This window comes from Equus asinus, chromosome 22 (assembly GCF_041296235.1).
Source record: "Equus asinus isolate D_3611 breed Donkey chromosome 22, EquAss-T2T_v2, whole genome shotgun sequence".
Taxonomy (NCBI): Eukaryota; Metazoa; Chordata; class Mammalia; order Perissodactyla; family Equidae; genus Equus; species Equus asinus.
In genome coordinates, this window is record NC_091811.1 from 14,358,388 (window position 1) to 14,386,003 (window position 27,616).

The 27,616-nt window shown below is 39.5% G+C and overlaps 2 protein-coding genes across 7 annotated transcripts in view; one reads left to right on the forward strand and one right to left on the reverse strand.

Moving 5' to 3' along the window:
- The window catches only part of CCDC77 (coiled-coil domain containing 77), a 37,280-nt gene extending 22,417 nt beyond the window's left edge, over window positions 1-14,863 (reverse strand). Inside the window, exons 1-4 of one of the 5 annotated variants that reach the window (XM_070494377.1) lie at window positions 8,790-8,853; window positions 3,243-3,389; window positions 2,438-2,491; window positions 85-286 (exon numbers count right to left, since the gene is read on the reverse strand). In XM_070494377.1, coding sequence (XP_070350478.1) covers window positions 85-286; window positions 2,438-2,491; window positions 3,243-3,280 — 294 coding nt within the window. In that variant the 5' untranslated portion in view covers window positions 3,281-3,389; window positions 8,790-8,853. Of the gene's footprint in view, window positions 1-84; window positions 287-2,437; window positions 2,492-3,242; window positions 3,390-8,789; window positions 8,912-14,732 lie in introns of those variants that run through there. The other 4 variants (XM_070494374.1, XM_044756456.2, XM_044756455.2 and 1 more) reach the window with 4 other exon arrangements.
- A 282-nt stretch (window positions 14,864-15,145) lies between these two features.
- The window catches only part of KDM5A (lysine demethylase 5A), a 98,512-nt gene continuing 86,041 nt past the window's right edge, over window positions 15,146-27,616 (forward strand). For both annotated transcript variants that reach the window (XM_014841804.3, XM_014841803.3), the window contains exons 1-4: window positions 15,146-15,310; window positions 17,743-17,820; window positions 18,922-19,044; window positions 26,912-27,082. In XM_014841804.3, the coding sequence (XP_014697290.2) occupies window positions 15,146-15,310; window positions 17,743-17,820; window positions 18,922-19,044; window positions 26,912-27,082 (537 nt within the window). The remainder of the gene's footprint in view (window positions 15,311-17,742; window positions 17,821-18,921; window positions 19,045-26,911; window positions 27,083-27,616) is intronic.

Below are 27,616 nucleotides of genomic sequence, written 5' to 3' on the forward strand. Positions count from 1 at the left end.
GGATACAAGCCAGCACTTCCAGATCTTCCCTTAGTAATGAATAACTTAATCTGAGTCCTAAAAGGGCTTGCATAATCTCTTTACCTGGCCGTCACAAGCTTCTCTGTAGAGTTCCAGTTTCTTCAATAGGTCCTCATTTTCTGCCTCACATTCGGCCATTTTCTTTTGATAATATTCTAGAAGCTCCTGAGAAGGGCAGAGGATGGCCAGACGATCTTCGACGGAAGGCAAGGGAGTTGACTCCATTGCCTCTGAGAAAGACACTCCCCTCCACCTGGGAGAACCACTGAAGCCACAGGAAACACCACGTTTGAAGACAGTTGTCAGCCCATGTGAAATTTGAAAGGACATATTCATTAAACTGTCTGAACATTTATGAGACATTATGGTTTCCTAAATAAAAAAGGGGTTTATGTTCTTAAAGTGCTTATAATTAAGGTGCTCGCAAACCTGGAAAGTTTGATGTTACAGGTTAGTGAATAATCTTATGATCTGCTTTCCAAGTATTAAAGGCTTAAAGCTGGTTTCAAAATACATGTTAGAGAATAAAGAGATCATTAAAAAAAAATGGAGGAGCCGGCCCAGTGGCACAGTGGCTAAGCTCGCACACCCTGCTTTGGCGGCCTGGAGTTTGCAGGTTTAGATCCTGGGTGCAGACCTCCACACAGCTCATCAAGCCATGCTGTGGCGGCATCCCACATACAAAGTAGAGGAAGACTGGCACAGATGTTAGCTCAGGGCCAATCTTCCTCACCCCCCCACCCCCCCGCCAAAAAAAAAGAAATATAAACTAAGTAAGACCAGATAGTAACAGAAAATACTATAAGACATATAGCAATAGGGGTCGGCCCAGTGATGCAGCGGTTAAGTGCACACGTTCTGCTTTGGCGGCCCAGGTTTTGCTGGTTCGGATCCTGGGTGTGGACATGGCACCACTTGGCAAGCCATGCTGCGGCAGGCGCATCCCACATAGAAAGTAGAGGAACATGGGCATGGATGTTAGCTCAGGGCCAGTCTTCCTTAGCAAAAAGAGGAGGATTCCCAGCAGATGTTAGCTCAGGGGTAATCTTCCTCAAAAAAAAAAAAAAAAAAAGACATATAGCAACAGGAACACATGCTGCTGGTGGAGTGTAACTTGGTGAAACTACTGACAGTTAATTAGCAGAATTTAGTAAAAGCTGCAATTCCTTTTGTCCTAGAGAAACTAATGCACATATGAACAAGGTTACAGATATGAAAATGTTCATAGTAACATTATTTGTAATAACAAAACAGTAAACTTTCCAATGTCCATTCAACAGGATAATGGATAAACTGTGGTATATTGATACAATGGAACACTATTCAGAGTTATTAGAAACTATGAATTAGAGATACATATACAAACATGAAAAAATCATCCAAATGATATTAAGTGGAAAACTGTATGTAGATGCATATACAGAAGATATTACCATTTATTTAAGATTGGAACTTGCAAATTAAAACAATTTTTCGTGATAGGTTTATAAGTAGTAAAATTATTAAGGAAGGGAATGATAAATCTAAGATTCAGCATTAGAAAATGCAGCCTAGTTAGTAACCACACGACCACACCAGACCCTAATCTCTAGCACTGCAGGCATTTGAATTACACAGACCAACACCAGACAAGATCAAAGGCTGGACGAGAAGTCTGTCTGTTTGCTTTTAGCAAACAAGAGACTTGAGCAAAAACAATGAAAGCTAGAAAACAAGTGATGCAGAAGCAGAAAAACTCTCAAATGAAAATTAATCCACTTTGGCTAACTGCCAGCAATTTACAACATAACAATTAGCAGAGTGGAGAAACCTTATACCAGAAGCCCAGTGTTGTAGTTAATGAAGGTTATGGCCGGCACTTTCAATAAACGAGCATGTATAGAAGAGAATTAAAATTCACTTTCAGGTAGCAGGAAGAAAAAACAATCTAATCTTGTCTCAGTCATTAAAAGTTCACGATGGAAATACTGTTTCACTTAAGGTTTCATGTTTTCAAAGTGCCTTATAACGACCCTGGGAAATAGGTTAAGAGATGAACTAAGAGGTATCTCTGAGACTTTGCAGATGAGAGTCGTGGCAGTGAGGATGAGGATGGTGTGTCCTGCAGCAAGCTGACGGCAGAACCAGAGCTGAAAGTGCCCTGTGTTTGTGTGTTGGTTGTTTCCACTCTAATCCAGGATTCACAGGCACTGTCTGAGGCCCACCTAAACTGCCTGGATTCTGGTATTAACATTCAACGTGTCCTAATTTTTAATCTAAATCCAACATAGTAAGAATAGAGAAATGAGGTCTAACATAGCCCCGATCCAGAGTCTGGAAGCACGCTTCCAAACCCCCGTTAGTTCCTAGCGTAACTTGCACTAAGGCCACAGAAGTCTTGATTCTTTAACAACTCAAAAATAAGCAACTGTCTTACTTTCTGCAGACAGGGGTATGTGTCGGCGTAAAGTTCATGCTGTCTTTTTCACACCTGTCAAAGAGACAAAAATTCAGAATGAGGGGTCAGGAAAAAAACAGTAGAGGACGTAGACTAGTTCCTTCTCCAGCATCATCAGATGCGCCTGTTGGTGAGAGGGTGATGTTTTAAAATGTAGTATTCTTTAAAGTAATTCGAAACCCTGAAGTTCTATGACTTTTGGATTTTTTATTTATTTTTTATTTTATTAAAGATTGGCCCTGAGCTAACACCTGTTGCCAATCTTTATTTTTTCCCTTCGTCTGCCCAAAGTCCCCCCAGCACAAAGTTGTATATTCTCGTTTTAGGTCCTTCTAGTTGCGCTATGTGCTCTGTGGGACGTTGCCTCAGCATGGCTCAATGAGCGGTGCTGGGGCCACATCCAGGATCTGAACTGGCGAAACCCTGGGCCACCGAAAAGGAACACTCGAACTTAACCACTTGGCCACGGGGTGGTCCCCTGACTTTTGGAGTTTGATAACGCATTCTTCCTCACTGTTTTCAAATAAAATCAGAATGGCATTTAATATTTGGATGGATAAGCACAAACAAAGAAAAGACTCCTTAGTATGAAGGTTATCTACAACAACGCAAAACAAAATTACAATCTTTTCACTGAAATTATAGGAGAGGAAGATGCAGAGAAGTTTCTTATTCTTTTTTTTTTTTTGAGGAAGATTAGCCCTGAGCTAACTTAGCTGAGAAAGACTGGTCCTGAGCTAACATCCATGCCCATCTTCCTCTACTTTATACGTGTGACGCCTACCACAGCACGGGTTTTGCCAAGCGGTGCCATGTCCACATCCAGGATCTGAACCGGTGAACCCCAGGCCTCCGAAATGCGGAACGTGTGAAATGCGGAACGTGTGAACTTAACCGCTGAGCCACTGGGTGGCCCCATGCAGAGAAGGTTCTAACAAGCAAGAGACAGTAAGTGGAAAGTAAGGCAGAGGACCCATTATGCTAAATTTAAGATAAATACAAAGCCACTGATATTATCTTTTTTGGTGTGCGGTATCTTAGGGAAAGAAAAATAATTACTTATAAGCTTTAAAAGGTTCACTCACAAATCTTCCAATGATAACAGAGATCTTGAATTCCTCTACTTTGAACAATCTTATCACAGAATTTTCAAGAAGATAAATGTGACAGTCAGGGAGGGAATGCCATGTTATATGAGGGAGGGAGGGAAGTTGAAGGGGAAAAAGGGAGGGAAAAAAGGAGGGAGAGGAAAGGAGGAGGGGCAAAGGAGGAAAAGGGAGAGGAGAGGAGGGGCAGAAAGAGAAGGGGAGAGGGTGAGTTTTTTTTTACTAGATTTGAGGAAAGCTCTCTTATCAAGCACGCTTTGTTAACCCATGCTGATTTTGAGCAAGTCGAGAGATGATGTAATGTTCTGTTCTTGCGTTCTCCTACCTGGTATACATCTGCTTAAAATCTGGAGTCCTTTGGGGAAGAATTTTGTGACAAAGAATGAAAAGAGGTCATCACAGTTGTTAACTCTGCATACCATTCTCCGGCTCAGAACCCAGAGTGCCTCTGCCCTCCTTCTCGAGCTCTCTCTTCTTCTGGCTTCCAGGACACCACATGCTCCTGGCTTTCCTCCCTCCTCACAGGTCATTAGTTTTCAGTCACTGCTGGTTCTTCTTCATCTTTACCTATACTTTTGCCCTGGTGACCTCCTCAAGTCTCACAGTTTTAAATACCATATACACACTAATAGTTTTCCAATTTGCATCTCTAGTCCTGACTCTGCCCTCCACCTCAGATTCACACGTATCTGACTGCCTACTCCATATCTCCACTTAGATGTCTAACAGGTCTCTCAGGCACCTAACAAGTTCAAAACTGAGCTCCTGATGTATACCTCCTACCGCCAAAACCTGCTCTTCTCTCAGAATTCTACGTTCCAGTAATCAGTGACTCTATCCTGCCAGTTGCTCATGACAAAAAACTTGGTTGGAGAAATTTTACTCCTCTCTTTGCCTTACATGCTACACTCAACCCATTAGCAAATCCTATTGGCTCTACCATCTAAATATCTAAAACCTGACAACCACTCGTGCCAACCTCTCCCTGTTTCAATCCGCTGTAATTTCTTACCTGGCTGACTACAATAGCCTCTTAACTGGTCTCTCTGCTTCCACTCTCCACCTCATCCCCTGCAGCCTATTCTCAACACAGAAGTTAGAGAGATGATTTAAAATACAAGTCAAAACACAAGACTCCTCTGCTCAATAGCCTCCAGCGACCTTTCATTTTACTCAGAGAACCAAGGTCATTAAGACGGCCTACAAGGTCCTACACGACCCGGCTACTCCATTACTTCTGTAACCTCACCTCTACTCTCCCCCTTGCTCACTGCTTCAACAACACTGGCCTCTTTGCTGTCCTTCACACATGCCAGGCAAACTACTTCAGAGCCACTGCACTTGCAGGTCTCTCTGCTGTGACGTTCTTTGCCCATGCATCTACATGGCTTGCTCCCTCTCCCGCAAGGTGAGACTGTCACCTTGGTGAAGTCTTCCCTGACCACTCTATCACCCCCTTATCCATCTTCTCCACAACACTTATCACCATTTGACATATTTCATTCATTTATTGACTCCCCCACTGGAACATGGCAACTCACTAAGGCCAGGCATTTCTTATCTATTGTGTTCACTGCTGCATCCCTAACGAAACTAGGAACTAAAAAAGTGCCTGGTTCAGAGTTGGTGCTCAATAAAATTTTTTTTAATTCTCAATATGAATTTGAAAGGCTCTATTAGACATCTTTTTCTTCTACTGGCAGTCTATACAATCTGGCTAGAAAATCTGTTCCTGCTGTCATTCCATCTGTTTTCTTTTACCAGCCAACTCTTCAAATATGCCATTTCTCTCTAATTCTCTCTTTTTTTTCTGCTTTTTCTCCCCAAAGCCCCCAGTACATAGTTGTGTATTTTTAGTTGTGGGTCCTTCTAGTTGTGGCATGTGGGACGCTGCCTCAGCGTGGCCTGACAAGCGGTGCCACGTCTGTGCCCAGGATCCGAACCGGCGAAACCCTGGGCCGCCAAAGCAGAGTACGTGAACTTAACCACTTGGCCACGGGGCCGGCCCCTAATTCTCTCCTTTAAAAGTGACTACTCTCCTCCTTCAAACTCATGTCCTTCCACAAAACTTCTCCAAACTGGGCCAATTTCCTCTTATAAAAAGTAACCTAGAAAATAAAACTGGTAATTGGGCTGGTATGGTACGCTCATGGGTGACTTTTTTTTTTTTGGAGGAAGATTAGCCCTGAGCTAACATCCACTGCCAATCCTCTTTTTGCTGAGGAAGACTGTCCCTGAGCTAACAACTATGCCTGTCTTCCTCATTTTATATGTGGGACGCCTGTCACAGTGTGGCTTGACAAGCGTGCATAGGTCCATACCCAGGATACAAACTGGCAAAACCCGGGCTGCCAAAGCAGAGCGCGCAAACTTAACTGCTGCGCCACCGGGATGGGCACGGGTGACATTTTTTTAAACAACTTTATTGAGATATAATTCACATTCCATACAATTCACTCATTTAAAGTATACAACTCAATGATTTTAGTATATTCACAGATACGTGCAATCATCACCACAGTCAATTGTAGAAGATTTTCATCACTTCAAGAAATCCTATATCCTTTAGCTATCACTCCTGTACTCTAGCCCTAATCAACCACTAATCTACTTTCTGTTTCTATAGATCTCCCTCCCTGTTCTGGACTTTCATATGAATAGGATATTGTATGTGATCTTTTTTTTTTTTTTTTTGGTGAGCAAGATTGACCCTGAGCTAACATCCATTGTCAATATTTTTGCTTGAGGAAGACTGTCACCAAGCTAACATCTGTGCCAATCTTCCTCTATTTTGTATGTGGGATGCCACCACAGCATGGCTTGATGAGTGGTGTGCAGGTCCACGCCCAGGATCCAAACCTGTTAACCCTGGACCACTGAAGCAGAGCATGCGAACTTAACCACTACACCACGGGGCCGGCCCATGTGTCTGGCCTTAGATGCCCAGCTTCTTTTACTTAGCATGATGTTTTCAAGGTTCATCCATGTTACAGCATGTATTAGTACTTCATTCCTTTTTATAGCCAAGCAACATTCCATTTTATGAATATGGGTGACATCTTTAAGATAAATTTCACTGTTCTAAAACTATTTAAGGGGAACTTGGAACTTTAAAAGAGGCTTCTAACAACCTGCAACCTCTCTTCTCCCTCATAGTGAGTGACTGTCCTCACTCCTTCTCCTTCCGAAGATTACTGCACATCTATAAAGAATGATCTATGCTCATGTCTCATTTAGTTTTACAATCTCTAACAATCTGACTTCTAATACAACATCTGAACTGAAGTTGCCCTTCTTGGTCAGCAGACATTCACATTAATAAATTTAATTGCTCTTTTGGGTTCCCATCCTTCTCCATCCAACAAGTCACTCCTTGATCTGTATGCTTAATTTGACAGTATTGACCACTTTAAAAAAAAATATATTGCTTTATAGTTGAGAGCATGGGCTCTGAAATAAAACACATTTGGGTTTGAGTCAAAGCTCTGTCCTTTATTAGCTGTGTGACCTCAGGCAAGCTATTTAACCTCTCTAAACTTCAGTGAGTTATCAGAAAAATGGGAAGAATAAGAGTATATATGCTATAGGTTGGTGTAAGGATTAAATGAAATAATGAATAAAAGGGCTGAGCAGTGTCTGACACACATAAGCACAAAATAAATACGGATTGTTTTTTTACTGAAAATTTTACTCCCTTGGTTCAAAAGGTTCTGTCTTCAACTTTCCTTACTACTTCTTCTATCCATTCATTTGGGAACATCATTATTCCAACTGCTCTTATGGTTACCTCTATCATCTAAAACACTACCTGGCACAGAGTAACTAACAACTACTTCTTGAATGAATAAAGGACATCTCTTTCAATCTCCTGTTGAATTTCCAATTATGTAGTGGACATTTTCACCTATATGTTCCATTGGAACTTGAAATGTGTAACTTAAAAAAAAATCACTCATGTCACTTATTTTTTAGCACCTCAAAGCTAATACTTCCCAAACCTAATACATCATCTTTTTCATCCAAACATGCTCCTTCTGACTTTCCTATATTAGTTACTGATTCCCCATCTTCCAAGTAACCTAGATTTGAACATTTAAATCCATCATTTGAGTACTCCTCTTGACTCTCCCATCCAACCATATGAAAATCCTGTATATTCTTTATGAACAACGACCATGTTAATTCAGGATCTCCATATTTTCTTACCCATTCTGCTACAATGGCTCAACTATCTACCCTCTCTTTGTCTCCCTGGACCATCTTAAAAATCAGTAGCTTCTCATAGCCTAACCCATCAAATCAAACTCAGCCTAGACATCACAGCTTTCTGTTTAAGGACCAAACTATTTCTCCTGCCTTATTTCCCTCTCCTCCCTTAAATGTACCTTCAGTGTCCACATAGCTTTTTCACCTCCATGCCTTTGTTCATGAGCCTCCCTCCTGCTAGAACATAACTCCTTCCGCTGTGGTAACTTCACTTAATGAAACCCAGTCTGTACATAAAAACTCCCCCCTTATCTCCTTCCTGAGTCTCTCTATACAAAATGGTTTGTCAAAATGACCTAACTGCAAAAGAATTGCATTTGTAATTCTCTAAAATTTAACATATTAGAGTTCTTTGTTGCTATCATTTCCTCCTTGATACCGTATGCTCCTTGCATACAGAAACTGTCTTACTCATCAGTGCTTCTCCCAAAGGAATAACACCCTTGTTGATAGATAACTTAATGGGTTTCAACTAGCTTCTATTCTTCCATCTCTGTGATATCCTTGCTTAGGTATATTCTTTTATAGCTTGTCTACTTACAATTAACATTGCTAAGCACTTTGATATTTATTTTATTTACCCCTACAACAACTCTGTGAAGTATTTTTATTACCCCTTAATTTCGTAAATGAGGAAAATTGAGGCTTAGACTAGCGTGGAGGTGAGGGAATACCGGAAACCATCTCCAAGACGTCCAAATTCTGTACTCCTCTTTCCATTTCATCCCGTTCTTGACTCCTTCATTGCTACAGCTCCCCAACCCTCCAGCACCCCTGAAATCTCTCCCTTTGCAGATTCTAACTGTCCTCTTCCGGTCCCCAGCCCTCCTAACGACCCCCATACGTCAGGCTCACATCCCTCCCTGCCGCACTCTTTCTGCACGTACTTCTCTCTCAGCAGGTTTTTTCTCCTCCCAAGGCCCCCTCCCTATCCCCCTCACCCGAAACCCCATACTCACGCCACACGCAGCCGCAGAATCAGACAATCCAACCGAAAAACAAAAATTAAATCAGGGAGCGGCGCGGCGCCACTGAGCGTGCCCGAATCCGTCCAATCGCCCACAAGTTTACAAGGCCCTTCGGATTGAGCACCAATAGGAAGGCTATTCACACAGAAGCACGCCACATTCCCGCCCTCCCTTGCTCCGCGTCTTACCGCGCAGAGATCGCCGGGAAATGTAGTTCTATTTCTGCACACAGCTTTCTAGGCGGAGCCTATAACCCGGCTACAAGCCAGCTCATCCCAGTACTGGTAGTGCGATTTGGGGGATCAGAACGCACTGGTTCTGGGTACACCAAGTTTACACTTGCTCAACTACTTTGTTTTCATGAAAAATGATGCAGAACCGCGATGCACAATCATGGAATGGATCACAGGATTATTTGGTTGTAATTTACAAGCTTACCTCAAGAAGGTGAAGATTCTAAGAAGATAGTTTCTCCTTCAGTAACCTGGTGGCGTAGAGCCAAGATAGGAGCTGCGGTTCAATTTCTACAGAGGATTATTTATATAAATGCTACTATTTTTGTCAGATAGTAGACACCACTTGCTTTTCCTAAGAGGTATGAGAAATTGGCTTTAATCTAACATAAGCTAGTTCAAAATCCAGTTGTGATCTTATCTTTCCAGAAACGCAAGAGGTAGGGGTAAAGGGAAAGGCACTTTAGTCTCAGAGCTGCAGCTACTGCTATGGAAAAGCTGGGACTCTTCCCTGGTAGACCTAAGGATGTCCAAAAGGAACTTGCTGTCTTCTCCTAAACTTGCTTTTTTCCCTCTTGTGATTTTCTCCGTTACATCAAGATCTTCCAAGACACCTTGGCTCAGAATTTTTGTCTCTCTTTTGGCCCCTACATGTTTTTAAACCAACTCATGCAGATCTTATCTTCATACTGGTTCTCAAATATATATCTTCCTATTTATTTCCACCCTGAGTCTCATTACCTTTCACTTGGAATACTACAATAAGTTTCTAACTGGTATTTTTGCCTCAAAAGTTTTTCCTTCTCCAATTCAGTCTATAAAAAGGTGATTATTTTTTTAAAGCACAGTTCTGGACATGTCACACTCCTGCTCATAAACTTTTGGTGACTCCTCACAGAGAATGAAGTCCAGGTAGTAATCCGGCATTCAAACACTGCCACTGTCTGACCCCACTTATCTCTATTATAAGAAATAACTAGTTATTTTCTTAATGTAGCATGCACTTTCCACCTTTGGCTCACATTCTTCGTTTTATCTGGATTGACCCTTTTCATGAATCTTCACTGATAAAATTCCTCCAAGGGCAACACAAATACCATCTCCTTAATTGGAAGTAATTCCTTCTGCTTTGATATTCATTTAGTAAAATGTTATTATATTTTTATAGTATAACTTCTATTCAAATGTCATCAGTCTTGAGCCCTTCTCTGACTACCCTATCCCCTCCTTACCACTCTCCCACTCCCTCCCTTCTCTGCTTTTTAAAAGACCTTAGCACCACCTAAAATAGTATATATTTATTTGCTTGAGCTTATTATTTTGTCTTCTCTCATCACTAAGCTCTGTGAGGACAGATATTTTGTCTTTTTGTTGTGGTGGTGGTTCATTGTCATATATCCAGCATCTAGAAGAGTGCCTGGCACATAGCAGATGCTCAATAATTGTTAGTGAATGCATGAATGTATGTATAACATTCCTCCCTACACGTATGTTGCCTCTCCTGTTAGACTGCTCTTCTTCTTCCATTCTGTACTTGGGTTAATGCATCATCATTCACTCAAATGTCCAAAGGTTATTCTCAACCCATCCCTCTCTTGAAATCACCCAACATCAGGTTGATAATTTAAAAAAAATCACTCTAGTGGTAGAGGATCAATTAAGAACAATGCTTGAGGGGGCTGGCCCGGTGGCGCAGCAGTTAAGTTCGCACATTCTGCTTCTTGGTGGCCCGGGGTTCGCTGGTTCAGATCCCAGGTGTGGACATGGCACCACTTGGCATGCCATGCTGTGGTAGGCACCCCACATATAAAGTAGAGGAAGATGGGCACGATGTTAGCTCAGGGCCAGGCTTCCTCAGCAAAAAGAGGAGGACTGGTAGTAGTTAGCTCAGGGCTAATCGTCCTCAAAAAAAAAAAAGAAAAGAAAGAACAATGCTTGAAGATCCAGGAGGCTACAGTGATAATTCATATGAAGGAAAAGGCCTAAACAAGGGTGGCAATGATGGAAATATGAAGGGGAAAATGGGAGAGATTTAAAGGTTCCAATTGACTGGATCCAGGACACGGAAGCTAGATGGAGTAGCTGACATTAATCAGAATGGGAAATACAAGGGAAGAACATGTTTGGAGGCTGTGAGAAGAGCAGCCTGGGGAACATTAACTTGATATATTCTCCCACACCAGGGCTTTTCTTTCCTACTCAGCTTAGTCTTGCGGTGCATGACATTGATGTTCTTGCCAGTAACCTCACCTCTTTTTTCTTTATCTTCCTGTTGTAATTACGTTGATAATCCCTACACTGTACATCTGCCTTATGCTGCTGGAGAATGTTTCACATTTATGGGAAATGTTATTGCTATACATGTAGGGTCTCCAACCTTAACTAAGCCCTCAGAAGTGAAGAACAACACTTCTCAGGAAACATTAGCTCCTTCTCCTAATTTCCACTGTAGCTATTTTGGACACTCACCATTGGCTTCAAGCCCCTAAAGTAGCCCTCTTAGTACCTTTCTTTTTATTTCTCAAAGGCTGTTAGGCACACTGCCTCAACTTCTTGCCTTCTCACCCACTTACTCATCATCTCTGTACTTGGACTTACCTCCTTCCTCTGCTTTGGAGGAAGAGGTGGCCCCCCTCTCATCATGTTCTAGTTTCTTTGATCTCTTTAGGGACTTTGACTATTCTCTTATATCTTCAATCTCCAGTTCTGCATTAGTTTTTGTTTTTAGCACTTAGACGTACTCATCTCTCCTAGCTTGTAAAAAGTTTCTTTGGTTCTCCTTTAGTAACTCCTATGAAACAAGTTGTCAGCAGTGACTCCATTTGGTACTCTGTACTCCATTTTGTTAAAAATATGAAACTGTGGGGCCAGCCCAGTGGCGCAGCAGTTAAGTTTGCACGTTCTGCTTCGGTGGCCCGGGGTTTACCAGTTCAGATCCCGGGTGCGGACATGGCACTGCTTGGCAAGCCATGCTCTGGTAGGCGTCCCACATATAAAGTGGAGGAAGATGGGCATGGATGTTAGCTCAGGGCCAGTCTTCCTCAGCAAAAAGAGGAGGATTGGCAGCAGATGTTAGCTCAGGGCTAATCTTCCTCAAAAAAAAGAAACTGTGCTGAACTTGCTGACTTGCCAAAAGGGAGATATTGCTAAGAAAGGATTTTCTGAAGGACTGTGCAAAAATATACTTTTGTGGTAACAAGAGTCCTTGAGTAAGCCAATGAACTGTAACATAAATCCACTCTCTATTCATAAATCTTAACAAACAACTGAGGTAATTGTTCTGGGCTCTCCTTTTTGCTAATAAAAACAACTGACTTTTACTCCTCAGGGGGATACTTTTCTGGCTGCTGCAGGAGCCTGTGTTCCCTGAATTGCAATTCTGAGACTCCAAATAAGCACTCTCTTTTGTTTTGCAGTTGCCTCTTTCTTCTAAGTTGACAGTCTCATCTTCCTGTACCTCACCTTTTCCTCCACAACCAAGAATCTGGAATCTATGCTTGGCTTCTTTACTTCACCTCTCATTCACTTTGCAATTCACTAGAAACTGGATTTCGACTCCATAACTTTATTGAAATTGCTCTATGACCTACTAACTGCTAAGTTTAATAATCACTTCTTGTTTTTTCTCACATGATCTCTTTCTGGCATTTTATACTGGCCAATTTTCACCTTTTGTCCAAGTTTTACTCACTTGCTGACTCTGAAAACACTCAAATCTCTCTCCATTCATTCTTTTTTTTTTTTTAAAGATTGGCACCTGAGCTAACAACTGTTGCCAATCTTTTTTTTCCTTTTGCTTTTTCTCCCCAACTCGCCTCAGTACATAGTTGTGTATTCTAGTTGTAGGTCCCTATAGTTGTGGCATGTGGGACACCACCTCAGCGTGGCCTGATGAGCGGTGCCATGTCTGCGCCAAGGACCCGAACTAGCGAAACCCTGGGCCCCCGAAGCAGAGCTCGCAAACTGGGCCATGGAGCCAGCCCCTCTCCATTCATTCTTTTTTTCTTTTATAAAGATTTTATTTTTTTCCTTTTTCTCCCCAAAGCCCCCCGGTACATAGTTGTATATTCTTCGTTGTGGGTCCATGTAGTTGTGGCATGTGGGATGCTGCCTCAGCGTGGTTTGATGATCAGTGCCATGTCCGCGCCCAGGATTCGAACCAATGAAACACTGGGCCGCCTGCAGCGGAGCACGCGAACCTAACCACTCGGCCACGGGGCCAGCCCCCTCTCCATTCATTCTTAACATCATGTACTGATTTTTCTTTTTCTAGTGAAAGAACTATTACCTTCCTGGAAAGATTAACTTTTGATTAGCTCAGTACAAGTAACTGAAGAGTTAACTCTGGCTTCTTTTACTTGTGCTGGAGAAATCACAGGCTTCACAGCAATAATATATCTCAAAGTAAGAATCAACATAATTGAAGGTAGCAAATAATAAAGAAGGAGTTTGGAGTTGTTGAGTTTGGAGATGAAAAGTGACAAGATGAACTCTGGATTTTAGACAAAGCAATCTGACAACTGAGTGGAGAGGGATTTGACAGGGAGCAAGAAACGTGCTGTTATCACAGCTCAGGTGAGAGAGAACTTAAATTAGGATAGTGATAATGAGGATGGAGAGACAAGGGTGGATTGAAGATTTTTAGGTGATAGAATTTCCAGACTTGACACACGATTATGCATGAGTAGTAAGGCAGCAGGAGTTAAGGATTATTTCTAGACTTCTGGCTTTGGCAACTGAGTAGATACATGAAGTCATTCATGGAAACTGGAAACACTGAAACAAGAGTGGGGAACTAGTGAAAGAACTATTACTTTCTGGAAAAATTAACGTTTAATTAATTAATTGAGGTACTTTGAGTTTACCAAGGGGAGTTGTCCAGTAGGTAGCTAGATGTACTGCAACTGTAACTCGAGAGAAATCTAGGCTGAAAATGCAGATTTGGGAGGCATCAGCCATAGGTTGGCAATTTAGGTCCTGAGGGTAGCTGAGATCGCACAGGGTGTGAGAACAAGCCTTGGGAAGTAAGTCTTCCTTCCAATAAATATTTAAACTAAGAACTACCCTTTCATGGTTTCTTCTTTAGTCCTTTCTATGTTATTCTCCATGATTTGGAGGAAGCGGAGATGGACACCGGCATAGAGCTTTTCAGTGAGCACGGTCCGAACAGTCGCCATAGATTTTACAGCAAATTGAGAAAGTCTTACGGAACGTGGTGCCAGAGGAAAGGCGTTGCTGTTGAGACGACGTGGGGGTTGTCGCTTGTTGGAAAAGCAAGGTCAAGAGCCCTTGCTTCTAAATTGCTTCGAAAAACAATTTCTGGATGGTGGCTAAGGCCTGCCAGCAGGATTTGGGACATGGGTTCCACCCGAACTTGTCGTCATGGAGATGGAGCGGCTTTAAAGTGGCCGAGTCAGATTATTCAAGACACTAACAGTCAAAAGACTGAAAAAAGAGATGCTGAAAACCTTAGTTACTTGAAATAAGACAGACATGTAAATTAAAACAAGCCGTAGGACACCCAGCACCGAGGTGGGCCGGCTGAGATTACGCCCGGCTCCTTCTCGCGTCCATTTATACACAAAAGGAAACCCGGCTCTCCTCGCCGGAAGGAGAACCTCTGCCCTCTGGAGCATTACACATTCCTCCGCGCCGGAAGAGTTCGTCTTGCTTCCTCGCCGCCTGCTTCCCCCACCCTTACCTCTCCTGGAGGGGAGATCGCGGGGCCTTTAGGGTGTGCCGCTTTAAGTCGTCCGACAGCGCGGAACTTTCGCGGACAAGGAGACCAGGAACGAAGCTGGGCTGCCTGGAAAGGGAGGAAGAGGAAAGGTCGTATAACAAGGCGTCGCGTTGCTGCGGAGGGATTCTGTTTCTTGGGGGTGCGGAGGGATATGACAGTACGTTAACTTCCGGAAAAGTCCTGGCCCTGAGAGGAAAAGCCCCGAAGGAAACAATAACAAACGAGAGGAGGAAGCGATTCTGGGGTTCCAGTCTTGAGCACTTCTTGTTCGAGAAGATGAGCTTCGGTCCCTGTCAGGGGACGTGAAAGGGGTCGGTGGGCTTGAGCCAGCCTTTCTCCAACTGTCCCCTCACGGGGGTCCCCTGGGTGTTGCCATGGCGGGCGTGGGGCCGGGGGGCTATGCGGCGGAGTTCGTGCCCCCTCCGGAGTGCCCAGTCTTTGAACCCAGCTGGGAGGAGTTCACAGACCCGCTCAGCTTCATCGGCCGCATCCGGCCTCTGGCGGAGAAGACCGGCATCTGCAAAATCCGACCGCCCAAGGTACCGAATCTCAGGAGAGAGGGGGAGACGAGAGTGGGGAGGTCGATACGCTTGGTTTAGCTTTATTTTTCCCGTCCTTGTTTTCATATTTACTCTCCCTCATTTCTCAACAACTAGAAGCTAAGTTTCTGGATGTTTTTGCCTTGGTTTCTTTTGCGGTCTTATGTAGGCTGGAAAGCGGAGTCCCCGGGGCCTTTCCGCCTAGAACTTGGGAACTGATACTTTGAGTTGTGGGCAAGCGTAACAAAAAGCTTTAGGTCAATAAGGTGTTTGAAGTATTATGATACGATGTGACATGTCGTACACTCGTGTACAATGCTTATTAAGGTGCGATAGTAAAAACTGCCCTTCCGTCGGCTATTTGTTTAATCCAAGTCCTATCGATGCTTAATTTATTAAATATTTGCAGGCCTCATCTTAGGCCTGAGGTTTCTTAAACGGTAATTTGAGTACTAGTTGTCCCCCACGATTGTATCACTAAACAAGAACCCCACACTGATTACTGCTGCAATGAAAAGGTCTTCCAAGGGGAAGAGAAGGAACAGCATTTATTTTTAAAATTTAGAGGTTTAGGAATAGTTTGTCAATAATGAAAGTGGCAGAAAACTTTGGAATCTTTTGATATAAGGAACCACGGATCAAAGATTTACGAATCGCAGTTATTGCAAATAACTAGGTTTGCCTATAGGTTGATTATAATTCTCAATCTTACTGCCCCTTGTTTGAGGAAATTAGTGCCCCAAGAGGGTGAGTGATTTGTTCAAGGTCGAAAGATTTTTTTCTTTACCCATTAGATGTTTCTGGTCTACCTGCACCAGGATCAGCCCGATGCTTGTTGGAATGCAGATTCCTAGGCCTCATTCCCAGACTACAATCAATTTCTGGATGTGGAAGTTCTAGAATCTGCTTTTCTAGCAAGTACTCTTAGATGATTCCTAATGCACATTAGAGTTTGTGATCCACTGCCTTAGTGCTTCTTAAAGAGACACCTTGCTTTATGTTTTGTCTGCCAGTAATAAAAGTATTAAGTACTCTTTTACCCATGTTGCGTTTTAAAAAGCATCTGCTCACAGCACAGACTACCACAGTGGTGTGAGCCACGGTGAATAAAAAGAGCTTAGATGGGAGCAAGAAGGAGGAGCTAGTTTAGCATCTACGGATTATTTCATTTAATATTCTTTTAAGCCCTTGTAGGTAAATAAAATATCATTTTACGGATAAGGCAAGTCTGAATGAGTTAAATAACTTGTCAAATGTATGATGTTCGGCCAAGTGGCAAAGTAGATTTTGAATCTAAATTAATCTGTTTCATTCTAAAACCCAGGCATGCTCCTCCCATTATGCTTAGTGAATTTAAGATTAGAGACTGTCAATTGCAAGCAAAGGATTAACAGATAATTGCTATGATGAATGATGATATATGCATTGTCATCCTCCAAAACCTTTACTTAACTCTTTTTCAATCAAAATTACATAATATTGATAAAATCTTAAGCACTAAAGTTTTCTCTAAACCATAGTTTCATCTATTCTATTGCCTTTATGAATTAGAAATTCTAGTAAAGGTTCCTTTTGGTGAAAAAAATAGTAACTTTTTTTATTACTTAAAAAAAGGTTGAAATAATATGCCTTCACTTTGTATGTCCTGTTATTATTGAAAATGTATCTTGTTTGCAAGCAGAATTTAATTTCAGTATTGGTGGATTTCTTTAGTTTCCAAGGTAAGATTTTTTTTACTACTCACATTTTTAAATAGATTTAGTATTATTTAGGCCAAATCAAACTCTATCTCTGAACCCTACTTGAAATGTGTTATCCCATTTAAGTTATACCACATCTCCAATCTGGAAATTGTCCTTGTTCTGTAGGTTTGCTTACTTTTTTTAAAAAAAATATTTGGGTGACCAGAAGCTGGGCTTTGAACAAAATGTTTATATAACATAGACTGTAAAGTGCTGTGTCACATTACACACGAATGAAAAAACATATTCAATTATGTAAGTACTTTTACAAAATTATTTCGATTTTTCCTCTTTTGTTTCTTTCAAATTCCGGTTTTTTTAATTTGGTAATTTGGTAAACTTGGATGTTTGTTAGACACTGTATTGAGATACATGAGCTCATTGCATTCCACTTGAGTAGGTGGGGAAAGCATAATTGTGGGATGTACATACTGGGACTAGTGAGAGTTGGGGAGGATTTATAGATAAGATAATTTTAGTATTACTTAGAATATTAGAGATAAGTAATTGGAGATAAGTAATATTAAGAATATTTCATCTAAAATGTATTACTCTGTCTCTGCAATAAAGAGGACTTATAAACTGATCTGTTGTCACATGATTTGTGGCAACTCACATTTTATATTAAAGCAATGAATAATGCATTCCTTGTTTATATACCAATATGTTTTTTTTAAAAATTATATTTAGGATTGGCAACCTCCATTTGCGTGTGAAGTAAAAAGCTTTCGTTTCACTCCCAGAGTCCAGCGCCTGAATGAACTTGAGGTGAGTGTTGTATCACCATTTCTGCTTCCTGATTCATTCTTTTTTTTTTTTTTTAAGATTTTATTTTTCCTTTCTCTCCCCAAAGACCCCCTGGTACATAGTTGTGTATTTTAGTTGTGGGTCCTTCTGGTTGTGGCATGTGGGACGCCGCCTCAGCGTGGCTTTCTGAGCCGTGCCATGTCCGCGCCTAGGAACTGAACCGACGAAACTCGGGGCCACCCAAAGCAGAGCGCACGAACTTAACCACTCGGCCACGGGGCCGGCCCCCTCTTCAGCACTTATTATTCTACTAAAATTGTTTATTAATGTTGGAAGATTCTGTCTCCTGTGGTCTTTGGAAAATAGTTTTTAAAATACTATCAAAGAACCTAGTTTTCAAAGTTGTTTTTTAGTTTTAAGAGAACTTTTCTAGGACTGTTAATCGGGTTTATTAAAATCTCCTATTAAATATTACTGATCTCTCTTAAGTTTTCTAAATTGAAGTCTGTTTAAATATTGTTCTTCCTGTCTGCCAGATTTTCATAAGATTCTTTAGTGCAATTGAAAACTGTTTCAGAGTACAAAAGAGGAGTCTTAGATAGGTAAGGCTTAATATGTCATGCTGAGGTTTTCTTTCCTTCATGCTCCTAAGACATTTATTTTCTGAGATTTTGTTAAATATTTTTTTCCTTTAGTGTCTTGTCATTAGATGCTTGATGAAGGATGTTAATATCAGTGAGGTAGAGAGCTGGTGTACCTGGAGTATGCATATTACCTACAGATGAAATGACAGACTTAGGATACTTACAAACAGAATAATCTGATTTACTAAATTTTCTGGATAGCCTAAAATTAAGCCAACTTTTACAAAAAAAATGGCTTTGGTTGATAATATGAGAACTTTTCATATATTTTAGAGTAACTTTTTTGCCTTAATGAATAAAGTTTATTAGAAGTATTTTACCTCTTTATTATTGACTTATTTTATGGGGTTGGACTAAGCAATAATGAAAAAGTCTTTAAATTTTTTTAGAGAAATTAGTACCTTTGTTAAGAAAACCTCATTTATTTTCAGCTATAACTTAGTTCCTGTTTCTTATTTCTATATTTTAATAATCTTAGGCAATGACCAGAGTGAGACTAGACTTCTTGGATCAACTAGCAAAATTTTGGGAACTTCAAGGATCTACTTTGAAGATCCCTGTGGTGGAGAGAAAAATCCTGGATCTGTATGCTTTGAGCAAGGTGAGGCTTAGTTGGTTTAGAAATTGGAGTAGAGGCTGGTGAATTGGTGAAAGTAGGAATTTCAGATAAACTTGATGGAAGACATTGCTTCCTCTGTAGGATTTGTTTGACAATGAAATGCAAACGTGAATAAATGGAAATGACAGATCTCAAAGGTGTCTTTAAAATCTGTTTTATAATTTGTTGTGAGATTAACATTTAGTGACTCGCTCAGGTTAGTAGGCTCTGTGATACACAATATACAAAATAAATGACACCAGTCTACACCAGTCTGCTTTGGGATACACCATATGCAAAAGAAATGACACATTTTATCTTGTGTTGAGGGTATAATATCCTTTGTTAAGCTTGTCGTCTTTTTTTCTACTACTTGACTGAAAATTTGATATATTAAAGAGATTTGTGTTACTCAACATTCTCGTGTGTGGTACCTATCAGTTGTATTGGTATCTGTAAGTATTGTTAATGGTTAACTGAGGTTAGCATTATACAGTACGATGAATAATAGCTTGAAAACTTAAAGGTGAAGAGTTTAGACTAATTTTTGCCTAAACTTAACGTTTGTAATGTTACATTCTGTAATGTGAAAAAAGCCAGTTGATCTGCAACAGGGTTTATAATAATTACCTTGAAAACAGGTTTTGTTAATACAATAATCTCTGCTTGCTCTGACTTAGGAGTGAAGACAGCTTGATTATCTGAGGAATTTTGTAGAACAACTTATTTTTGTGGCTGTTCATATCCTATGATTGATGCACTGTTTTGAAATAGAAATTTGTTCTCATGTAAGTCGCAGAGTTAATTATGGAAGATTTCACTTTCAAGGGAAAAAGTAATCATTTAAATTATTTCTTATACACTTGAAAATTAATGTCAGATCAGAATTCTCTAAAATTTTTATTCTATACTAAAAATTTCAGGAAGTGTAGTCTTATGGTAAAATACAGCTCTAGGCTTGTTTATCAGTCGGGTAATGATGTCAGTAATTGAGCACCGTTCTGAGAATTATCTAGTGCAGTTGTATGAAAACCTGTGAGACCAAAGGGCAAATTACTGTGCATTTGAGGGGTGGGTTTGTGTTCTGTAGGGAACCATTAGGATAAAAAGTTTGTTTTAAGAATACTGTTTTTTGACATTTTTATTTGGTGAAAATCTATCCACTAACTTTTATACTATGTGGTGCTGTTTAAGGTTCTGAATATGTTTGGTTTGAGATATGTAGCTTAAATAAAATATAAAATTCTTTTCAAAAATTATTTAATCATTAATAACAGTAGTTGTGGTAATCTTCAGCCAAAACTCATTCCACGTACCTCAGTTTTATTTTTATAAATATGCCCTAGGGAATTTGCTAAAGTACATATTTTATATAAGCAAATCATCTATTAAATTGAAATTGTTCTTGTACCAATAATTTTCCAGTTAAAAGGTAAACATTAGGTTTAATCCAGTGGTAAATTAGATTGCATTCTTGGTTTTACAGAGTTGTAGGATTTCAAAATTAGGAAGGGGCTTTAGAGGAACCTAATCTGATTACCTAGTTCACAAGTCTGTGTAACATTTGTCATCTGGACTGTAACTCCATTTTGAGAAACCGAAATCCTTTTTGTGCAAAGAGAGAATCTACTAGTAAAGTATGTCTTGTTTAGCTACTTAGAGAATGTTTGCAAATATGTTGTGATTAAAGTTTAAGTTCGATTGTCCTGAGGTTATTAGAGTCTTTAAGTGCCCGTGGTCATCCCTTTCCCCTAACCTTTGAGAATGCTTATAAAACAGATTTAAAGCTAAAAGGCAGGCATGTTTTGATTTGTAGTTATTTTGTTTATACTTCTGGTTTTATTTATTTATTTATTTATTTTGAGGAAGATTAACCCTGAGCTAACTACTGCCAATCCTCCTCTTTTTGCTGAGGAAGACTGGCCCTGAGCTAACATCCATGTGCATCTTCCTCTGCTTTATACGTGGGACGCCTACCACAGCATGCCTTTTGCCAAGCAGTGCCATGTCCGCACCTGGGATCCGAACTGGTGAGCCCCAGGCCGCTGAGAAGCAGAGCGTGCGCATGTAACTGCTGCGCCACCAGGCCGGCCCCCTATACTTCTATTTTTTAAATGTCATAGTGAGATTGCTGCTTTTTACCACACAATCTTTTTTTATTTACCTTGAGGTGTAACTTAGAGTGCAATGCTCAAATCTTAAATGTAACAGTTGGATAAATCTTTTCTGTGTGCACTCATGTAACCACCACCCAGATCAAGGTATAGAATATTTACAGTCCTCCAGCGGGCTCCTTCATCTCTCTCCCAGTCGCTACTTCTCCCCAAAGGTAACTTCTGTTCTGATCTCTTATAATTAGATGAGTATTTTGTTAGTGTGACATTTTACTTTCTAGCAAGAGGCTCAGGCTGAAAACTGCAGAAAATACTGAGAATTCTAATATTTTTAGGTTGTTAGCTATGCCCTTTAAAAAAAAAAAGATTATTTTTGACTGACAGCTGATGAGTATCTCTTGAGTTTTTCTTATAGACATGATTTTGAAACACTTTGGTTCCCACCACTTTTTAATGGGTAGCAAAATTTCAGTCTTCTGAGTCATTAAATTGTCACTGTGATGGTTTCCTGTTTTAATTAAATCACTTTGTCTTTCTTCCTGATAGTTATTTTTGATACTAAGAAGTGTCAGTTGGAATGTCTATAGTTGAATGGAGTTTTACATGAACAATTACTGTTTATAATCAGTACAGCAAGGAGCGTTCATTCCAACCCTTTTTAAAAAGAAATTTTTTTGTCAAAGTAATATTGTTTTTTAAAGTAAGGCTTAAAATGAAAACCAGCATTCTCCCTTCTCCACCTTTCCTCTCCTGTTCCCACTCTTCAGAGCTAATCACCTTGAATCTTTTAGCTGTTTCTGATTTTTATCTCCATATTTCCAAATAATATTCTCATTATTGCCATTTCTTCATATTTCAGTTTTAAATGTTCTATGCTGATTTTCTACTTTTAGAGATGGGGAATGGGTATAAGAAATCTAAATCCTTATGTATTTCAGGCCCCCCATCTCATTCTAGTGTAGTTAGATCATTTTTTTATTAGTCAAAAATTATTACTGTGACTGTGTAAATACAAATATTATTTGTACCTGAGCCTTGTAGTGTGCTATGATTCTATTTCCTTGTACCAATTTTTATTTTCCTTGGAGTTAATAATCCCCTCTGTTTTTTCAGTTGGTAAGTTTTCTTTGTAACTATCAAAAATTTATTTTCAGATTTTCCAGCAGAAGTATAATCTCCCAGTTATGCTTTTACCCATCAGATATCTGTCAGTTTCCTTTTCTTCTTGGAGCCATTCTTCTGGAGTTGTCTTTCCTGCTCCTAAGCAGATTGGTTGTTTTTTAAGGTCAGCTGTCAGCCTGGAACTTCCTTTCACTATTATCATTCTGGAAATTCCCTTTGCCTCTCTCTCTTTGTTTCAAGTCTGTCTATTCCTTGATTTACTCCTAGTTTGGTGAAACATTTCTTCTCCTACTTTCATGAGCAAGAGGGTAAATGTGATATATGTTTTTTGCTTGTATAAAAATGTTCTACTCTTAAACTTTATTGGTAGTTTGGTGGGGTTTAGAATTGTAAATTTACAATTGTCAATTATAAATTGAAATTATAAATCATTTTACTTCAATATTTTGAAAGTTTTACTCCATAATCTTCTAGCTTCCAGTGTTGCTCTTGATGCTATGTTAGTTCTTGTTTCTTTATATATAACTTTTTTTTCTTGAAGACAGAATCTAATCTTTATTTCCAGTGCTTTGAGATTTCACAGGGATATGCATTGGTATGTGTTTATTTTCATTCAGTATTTTTACTGCACTTGATAATCTTTCTAATCTGAACTCATATCTCCGAGTTCTTGTAACTTTCCTTGTATAGGCATACCTCGTTTTATTGTGCTTCACCTTATTGTGCTTCGCAGATACTGTGTTTTTTCACAAGATGTTCCACCAGCAAAAAGCTTACAACTCACTTAAGGCTCAATGATGGTTACCATTTTTTAGCAATAAAGTTTTTTTAAATTAAGGTATGTACATTGTTTTTTAGATATAATGCTGTTGCACACTTGACTACAGTGTAGTGTAAGCATAACTGTTTTATGCCCTGGGAAACCAAAAAATTCTTGTGACTTGCTTTATTGCGATATTAACTTTAATGGCAGTGGTCTGGAACTGAACCCGCAATATCTCTGAGGTATGCCTTTGTTAATTCTTTGACAATTTCTTCCACTTATCTTTTCTCTCTTTTTGAACTCTTAGTAGTTGGATGTTAGACTAATAAGCCAGATGTGAGACTGTTAGGCTGATTAGACTATTAGAGTGATCCTCTAGTTTACTTACCTATTTCTTTCTTACGTTAGAGTCTCTTCTTTTCAAACTCTCCTTAGACTGAATTTGCAGCCTCCTGGGGTTGGAGGGATAGTTGCCTGGCTATGCTGACTGAAGGAGGTCTAATTGCTTTTATACAGGTTTTCAGCCAATCCTGTTCTCTCTTTGTTGCCATCTCTAGTTTTAAAGGTACTGCTGCTTCCCTTTCTTAAGCCTTTCCAGGGTCTATGTTGCAAAAGTTTCTTCTTGGCTTTCTTCTATTGCAGGTGCTTGTTTGTTTTTTGCTTACTGAATTATCACTCAGACGTCTGCTATGTCTTGGTCTGTTTGTCCTCTGGGGAGTATGCCTTTTTGTTCCTTTACTGTCCTCTTAGTGGAGTTTGGAGAGTGACCTTTTAAGTAGAAGACTGCGACTACTTTATGTCTGTTAAAATTGTCTCTTGCTGGCCAGACTTAGTTTTTCATTGGTTTGAAATTTTGGCCTTGATTGACATTACTCTTTGGTCGCACTTTGGTTAAGTGCTTGTCTTCATTGTGTTCAATTTAAGTACATGCCAGGTATCTTTTTGTAGGGGATGGTTCATAAGTGATATTTTCCTGGTGGCAGTGCTGTGATATATTGCATGGCACATGTTTGGAATAAATGGTTTATGTTTTGAAATTATCCATGATAATCCTTGAATCTGTCAGCTGAAGAAAAACAAGTGTAAGATTTGTGTGTATTTATAGTATTAGGCCCAGTTAGATTGTTGAGTATTGTATACATGGACCCAAAATCATGGTTTTGATTTCTTTGTGAGATAGTTTTGTTTTATTTCTTGGCCATACCCTTACTGTGCTGGCTGTCATTTTCACAGCTGTGTGCCAGCTGTCATCAGAACTGGATAGGAAGGTGTGACTGAAACCATGCAGATATGTAATGGCTAATGGAAGTTTAGCGTAAAGTGCTTTGAATACAAAGCAGATTATTATGTAATAGTGATAATTGTATTGGATCGTAAAGATTACTGAGAGGGCTTCTGTTTCCTTTCTGACCTCCTTTACTATTCATTCCCAATTGCTTCAGCCACGTTGACTTCCTTGTTTTTCTTCAAACACTCTAGGCATGCTTCTACTTGGGGCCTTTGTTCTGCCTATTCCTCATATATCTGCTTGGGTAACTGCTTCACCTTATTTATGTGTACTCAGATTTCACCTTTTTATAAGGAGGGTTTTTGTGACTGTTTTAATACTTCAGTTTACCCTCATTCTGCTACTTGTGAGGCCTATTAACTACCCTTTTAATTTCTTTCACAGGATTTATCACCTCAAAATTTACGTATTATGTTTGTTGCCTGTCTTCTCCCACTAGAATGTGGGCTCCATGAGGGCAAGGATCTTTGTTTTATTCACAGATGTAACTCAAGCACCTAGAACTGTAGCCGACGGTATAGAAGCACTGGAAAGATTGCAATGAAAGGTGTTCTAATTCATCATTTGCTTCCGGACAGCCCTCTATCTAAACCACTCTCATTGTGTCCTCTTCTATACTACAAAATTTGAAAAACAAATTTTTTCTTTTTATAATTTTCCCCTGGTTAGTTCTTATTAACAGAAGGAGGTTCTCTGAGGGTGTGATAAGAGAAACTGAAGAATTATAGATGTGTGCAACCCTTGTTCACATGAGCTTATGTGTTTCTACCAAGTTTTCAGATATTTTCTAGAGGAAAATTTTGCTTTGATTGTAGGTTCATCTTTGTCTGTAATAGCATCCTAGAGCACAAGAGTTGAAAACATTTCCTTCACTTATTTATAGCATATACACCCCTCCCCCACTGTGCCGCCCACTTGCCCACACACACAGACATTTATAGTACAGCTAACACTGATATTGTGCTTACTTTGTCCTGGTGCTTTTCCACATTTATTTCATTTGTCTTCACAACAGCCTTATAATGAGGTATAGGTACTGTTACCATTGCTGTTTTGATAATAATGAGGAATCTGAGATGCAAATTATTTAACATAATTACTTTAGGTCATACAACTCTTAAGTAGCAGAGCTGGAATTTGAGCTCTGGTACTCTGGCTCCAGAATCCATGCTCTTAGCCTTTTTAAAGAAAATTGTGGTAAATTATACATAACGTAAAATTTACCATTTTTAAGTGTACATTTAATGGCATTAAGTACATTCAGCATGTTGTACAACCATCACTGCTATCCGTTTCTAGAACTTCCACTCTGCCTTTTGCTCCTGGTAACACCTCTGTTGTATTTTCTTTCTTTATGAATTTGCTTATTCTAGGTATCTCATATGAGTGGAATTATACAGTATTCACCCTTTTGTGTTTGGTTTATTTTCACTTAGCATAATGTTTTCAAGGTTAATCCATGTTGTCGCTTGTATCAGTATTTCATTCCTTTTTAAGGCTGAATAATATTCCATTGTGTGTATATACCACATTTTGTTTATCCATTGATCTCTTGATGGACATTTGGGTGTTTTTCACCTTTTGGCTATTGTGAGTAATGCTGCAGTGAACATTGGTATGCAGGTATCCCTGTTCAGTTCTTTTGGTTATATACCTAGGGGTAGAGTTGCTGGATCACATGGTAATGTTTAATTTTTCTGTTTAATTTTCTCTTAACTTTTTTGATATAGTAAAATAGAGTAGTGTATAATCAAAGCGGAAAATTTTCTTGTGTTCAAATAACTGTGTCATAGTCCTCTTTATTTTGTCATTGGTGAAACTTGAAAACTGCGTATATTGTAAAGTGTGAGAGATGTACAGTATTAGCTTCTGGAAGGTAGGGGGCCTTGATGCATGAATAGTCTCTACAATGCCTAGTTTCTTGTGGGTGTTCAGCCAGATTAGCTAATTTATCTCATTGCTTCCTAAGCTTACTAAAGTCTGTGCTGCATTCTAGTAAATCTACTGTAATCTGATCTTTCCCCATCATTCCTTCATAATATTCCATATAAAACTTTTCTCCTTTTGAAAAATTATAGCCGTTTTCAAAATATCCTATGAATTCATTGCTTGCTTGACATTTTTGTTAAATTCTATAGGTTATTTGTTACATTTTCTAATTTCAAGATTTATGTTTATTCTGTACTATATGTAACTTATGCTTATTCTTATGTCTATTTTTTATCTGTTTTTAACTCTTATTTTATATTTTGAGTTCCTTGTGGCTATAGAGTATGTATATGTGTTTAGTTTTCTCCAGGAGCATACTGTTGAAAGTATAAATTCGTTAATTTTTTTGAATGCTTGGTTCATTGAAGGTAGGCACCAAAGCATTAATTAAATAATAAAGTTGAAAACTTCCAAAAATCGTCGTCTCTATTCCATACTTTAAATGTTGACAAGTTTCAGTTTTGTCAGATACTTGTTGAAAGGAAATTTGAAATCTAGGCCCAGAATAGTTTTTGTATTTAGCAGACAAGATGTAGAATTAGAATACATGAATCTACCTTCTGTCCCTAAATAATTTTTACTTTTTTTTTTCAGATTGTTGCCAGCAAAGGAGGTTTTGAAATGGTCACCAAAGAGAAGAAATGGTCTAAAGTGGGTAGCCGCCTGGGATATCTGCCAGGAAAAGGAACTGGGTCTCTTCTGAAGTCACACTATGAAAGAATTCTCTACCCATATGAGCTTTTCCAGTCTGGTGTCAGCCTTATGGTGAGCTGCATCATTTTTCTTAGGAGTAGATAAATCCAGTCTGCCAAGTATAAACTTTAGGCTATATTCAACATAACAAGTTAGTAGTTGGCTATGCATAGCAAGTTGAAAAAGATTTCTCTAGGTGCCAAAAGTTGGGAGAGCAAGGTGTAGTTTAAAAATCACAGCTGTTTTGGTGGTTTGTAAGATAAAAGCTAATGAGAATGAAGGATGTTTTCTTATTTATTTGAAATGAATCCTTGTGACTTAAGCTTTTTTTTTTTTTTAAAGATTTTATTTATTTGCTTTTTCTCCCCAAAGTCCCCCGGTACATAGTTTCATATTTTTAGCTGTGGGTCCTTCTAGTTGTGGCGTGTGGGATGCCACCTCAGCATGGCTTGATGAGCAATGCCATGCCCGTGCCCAGGATCCAAACCAGTGGAAATCCTGGGTCACCGAAGTGGAGCACGCGAACTTAACTACTCGGCCATGGGGCTGGCCCCGACTTAAGCTTTTTGAAAAATTCCTCCTCTTTGTTTCATGTATTTTTTTAAC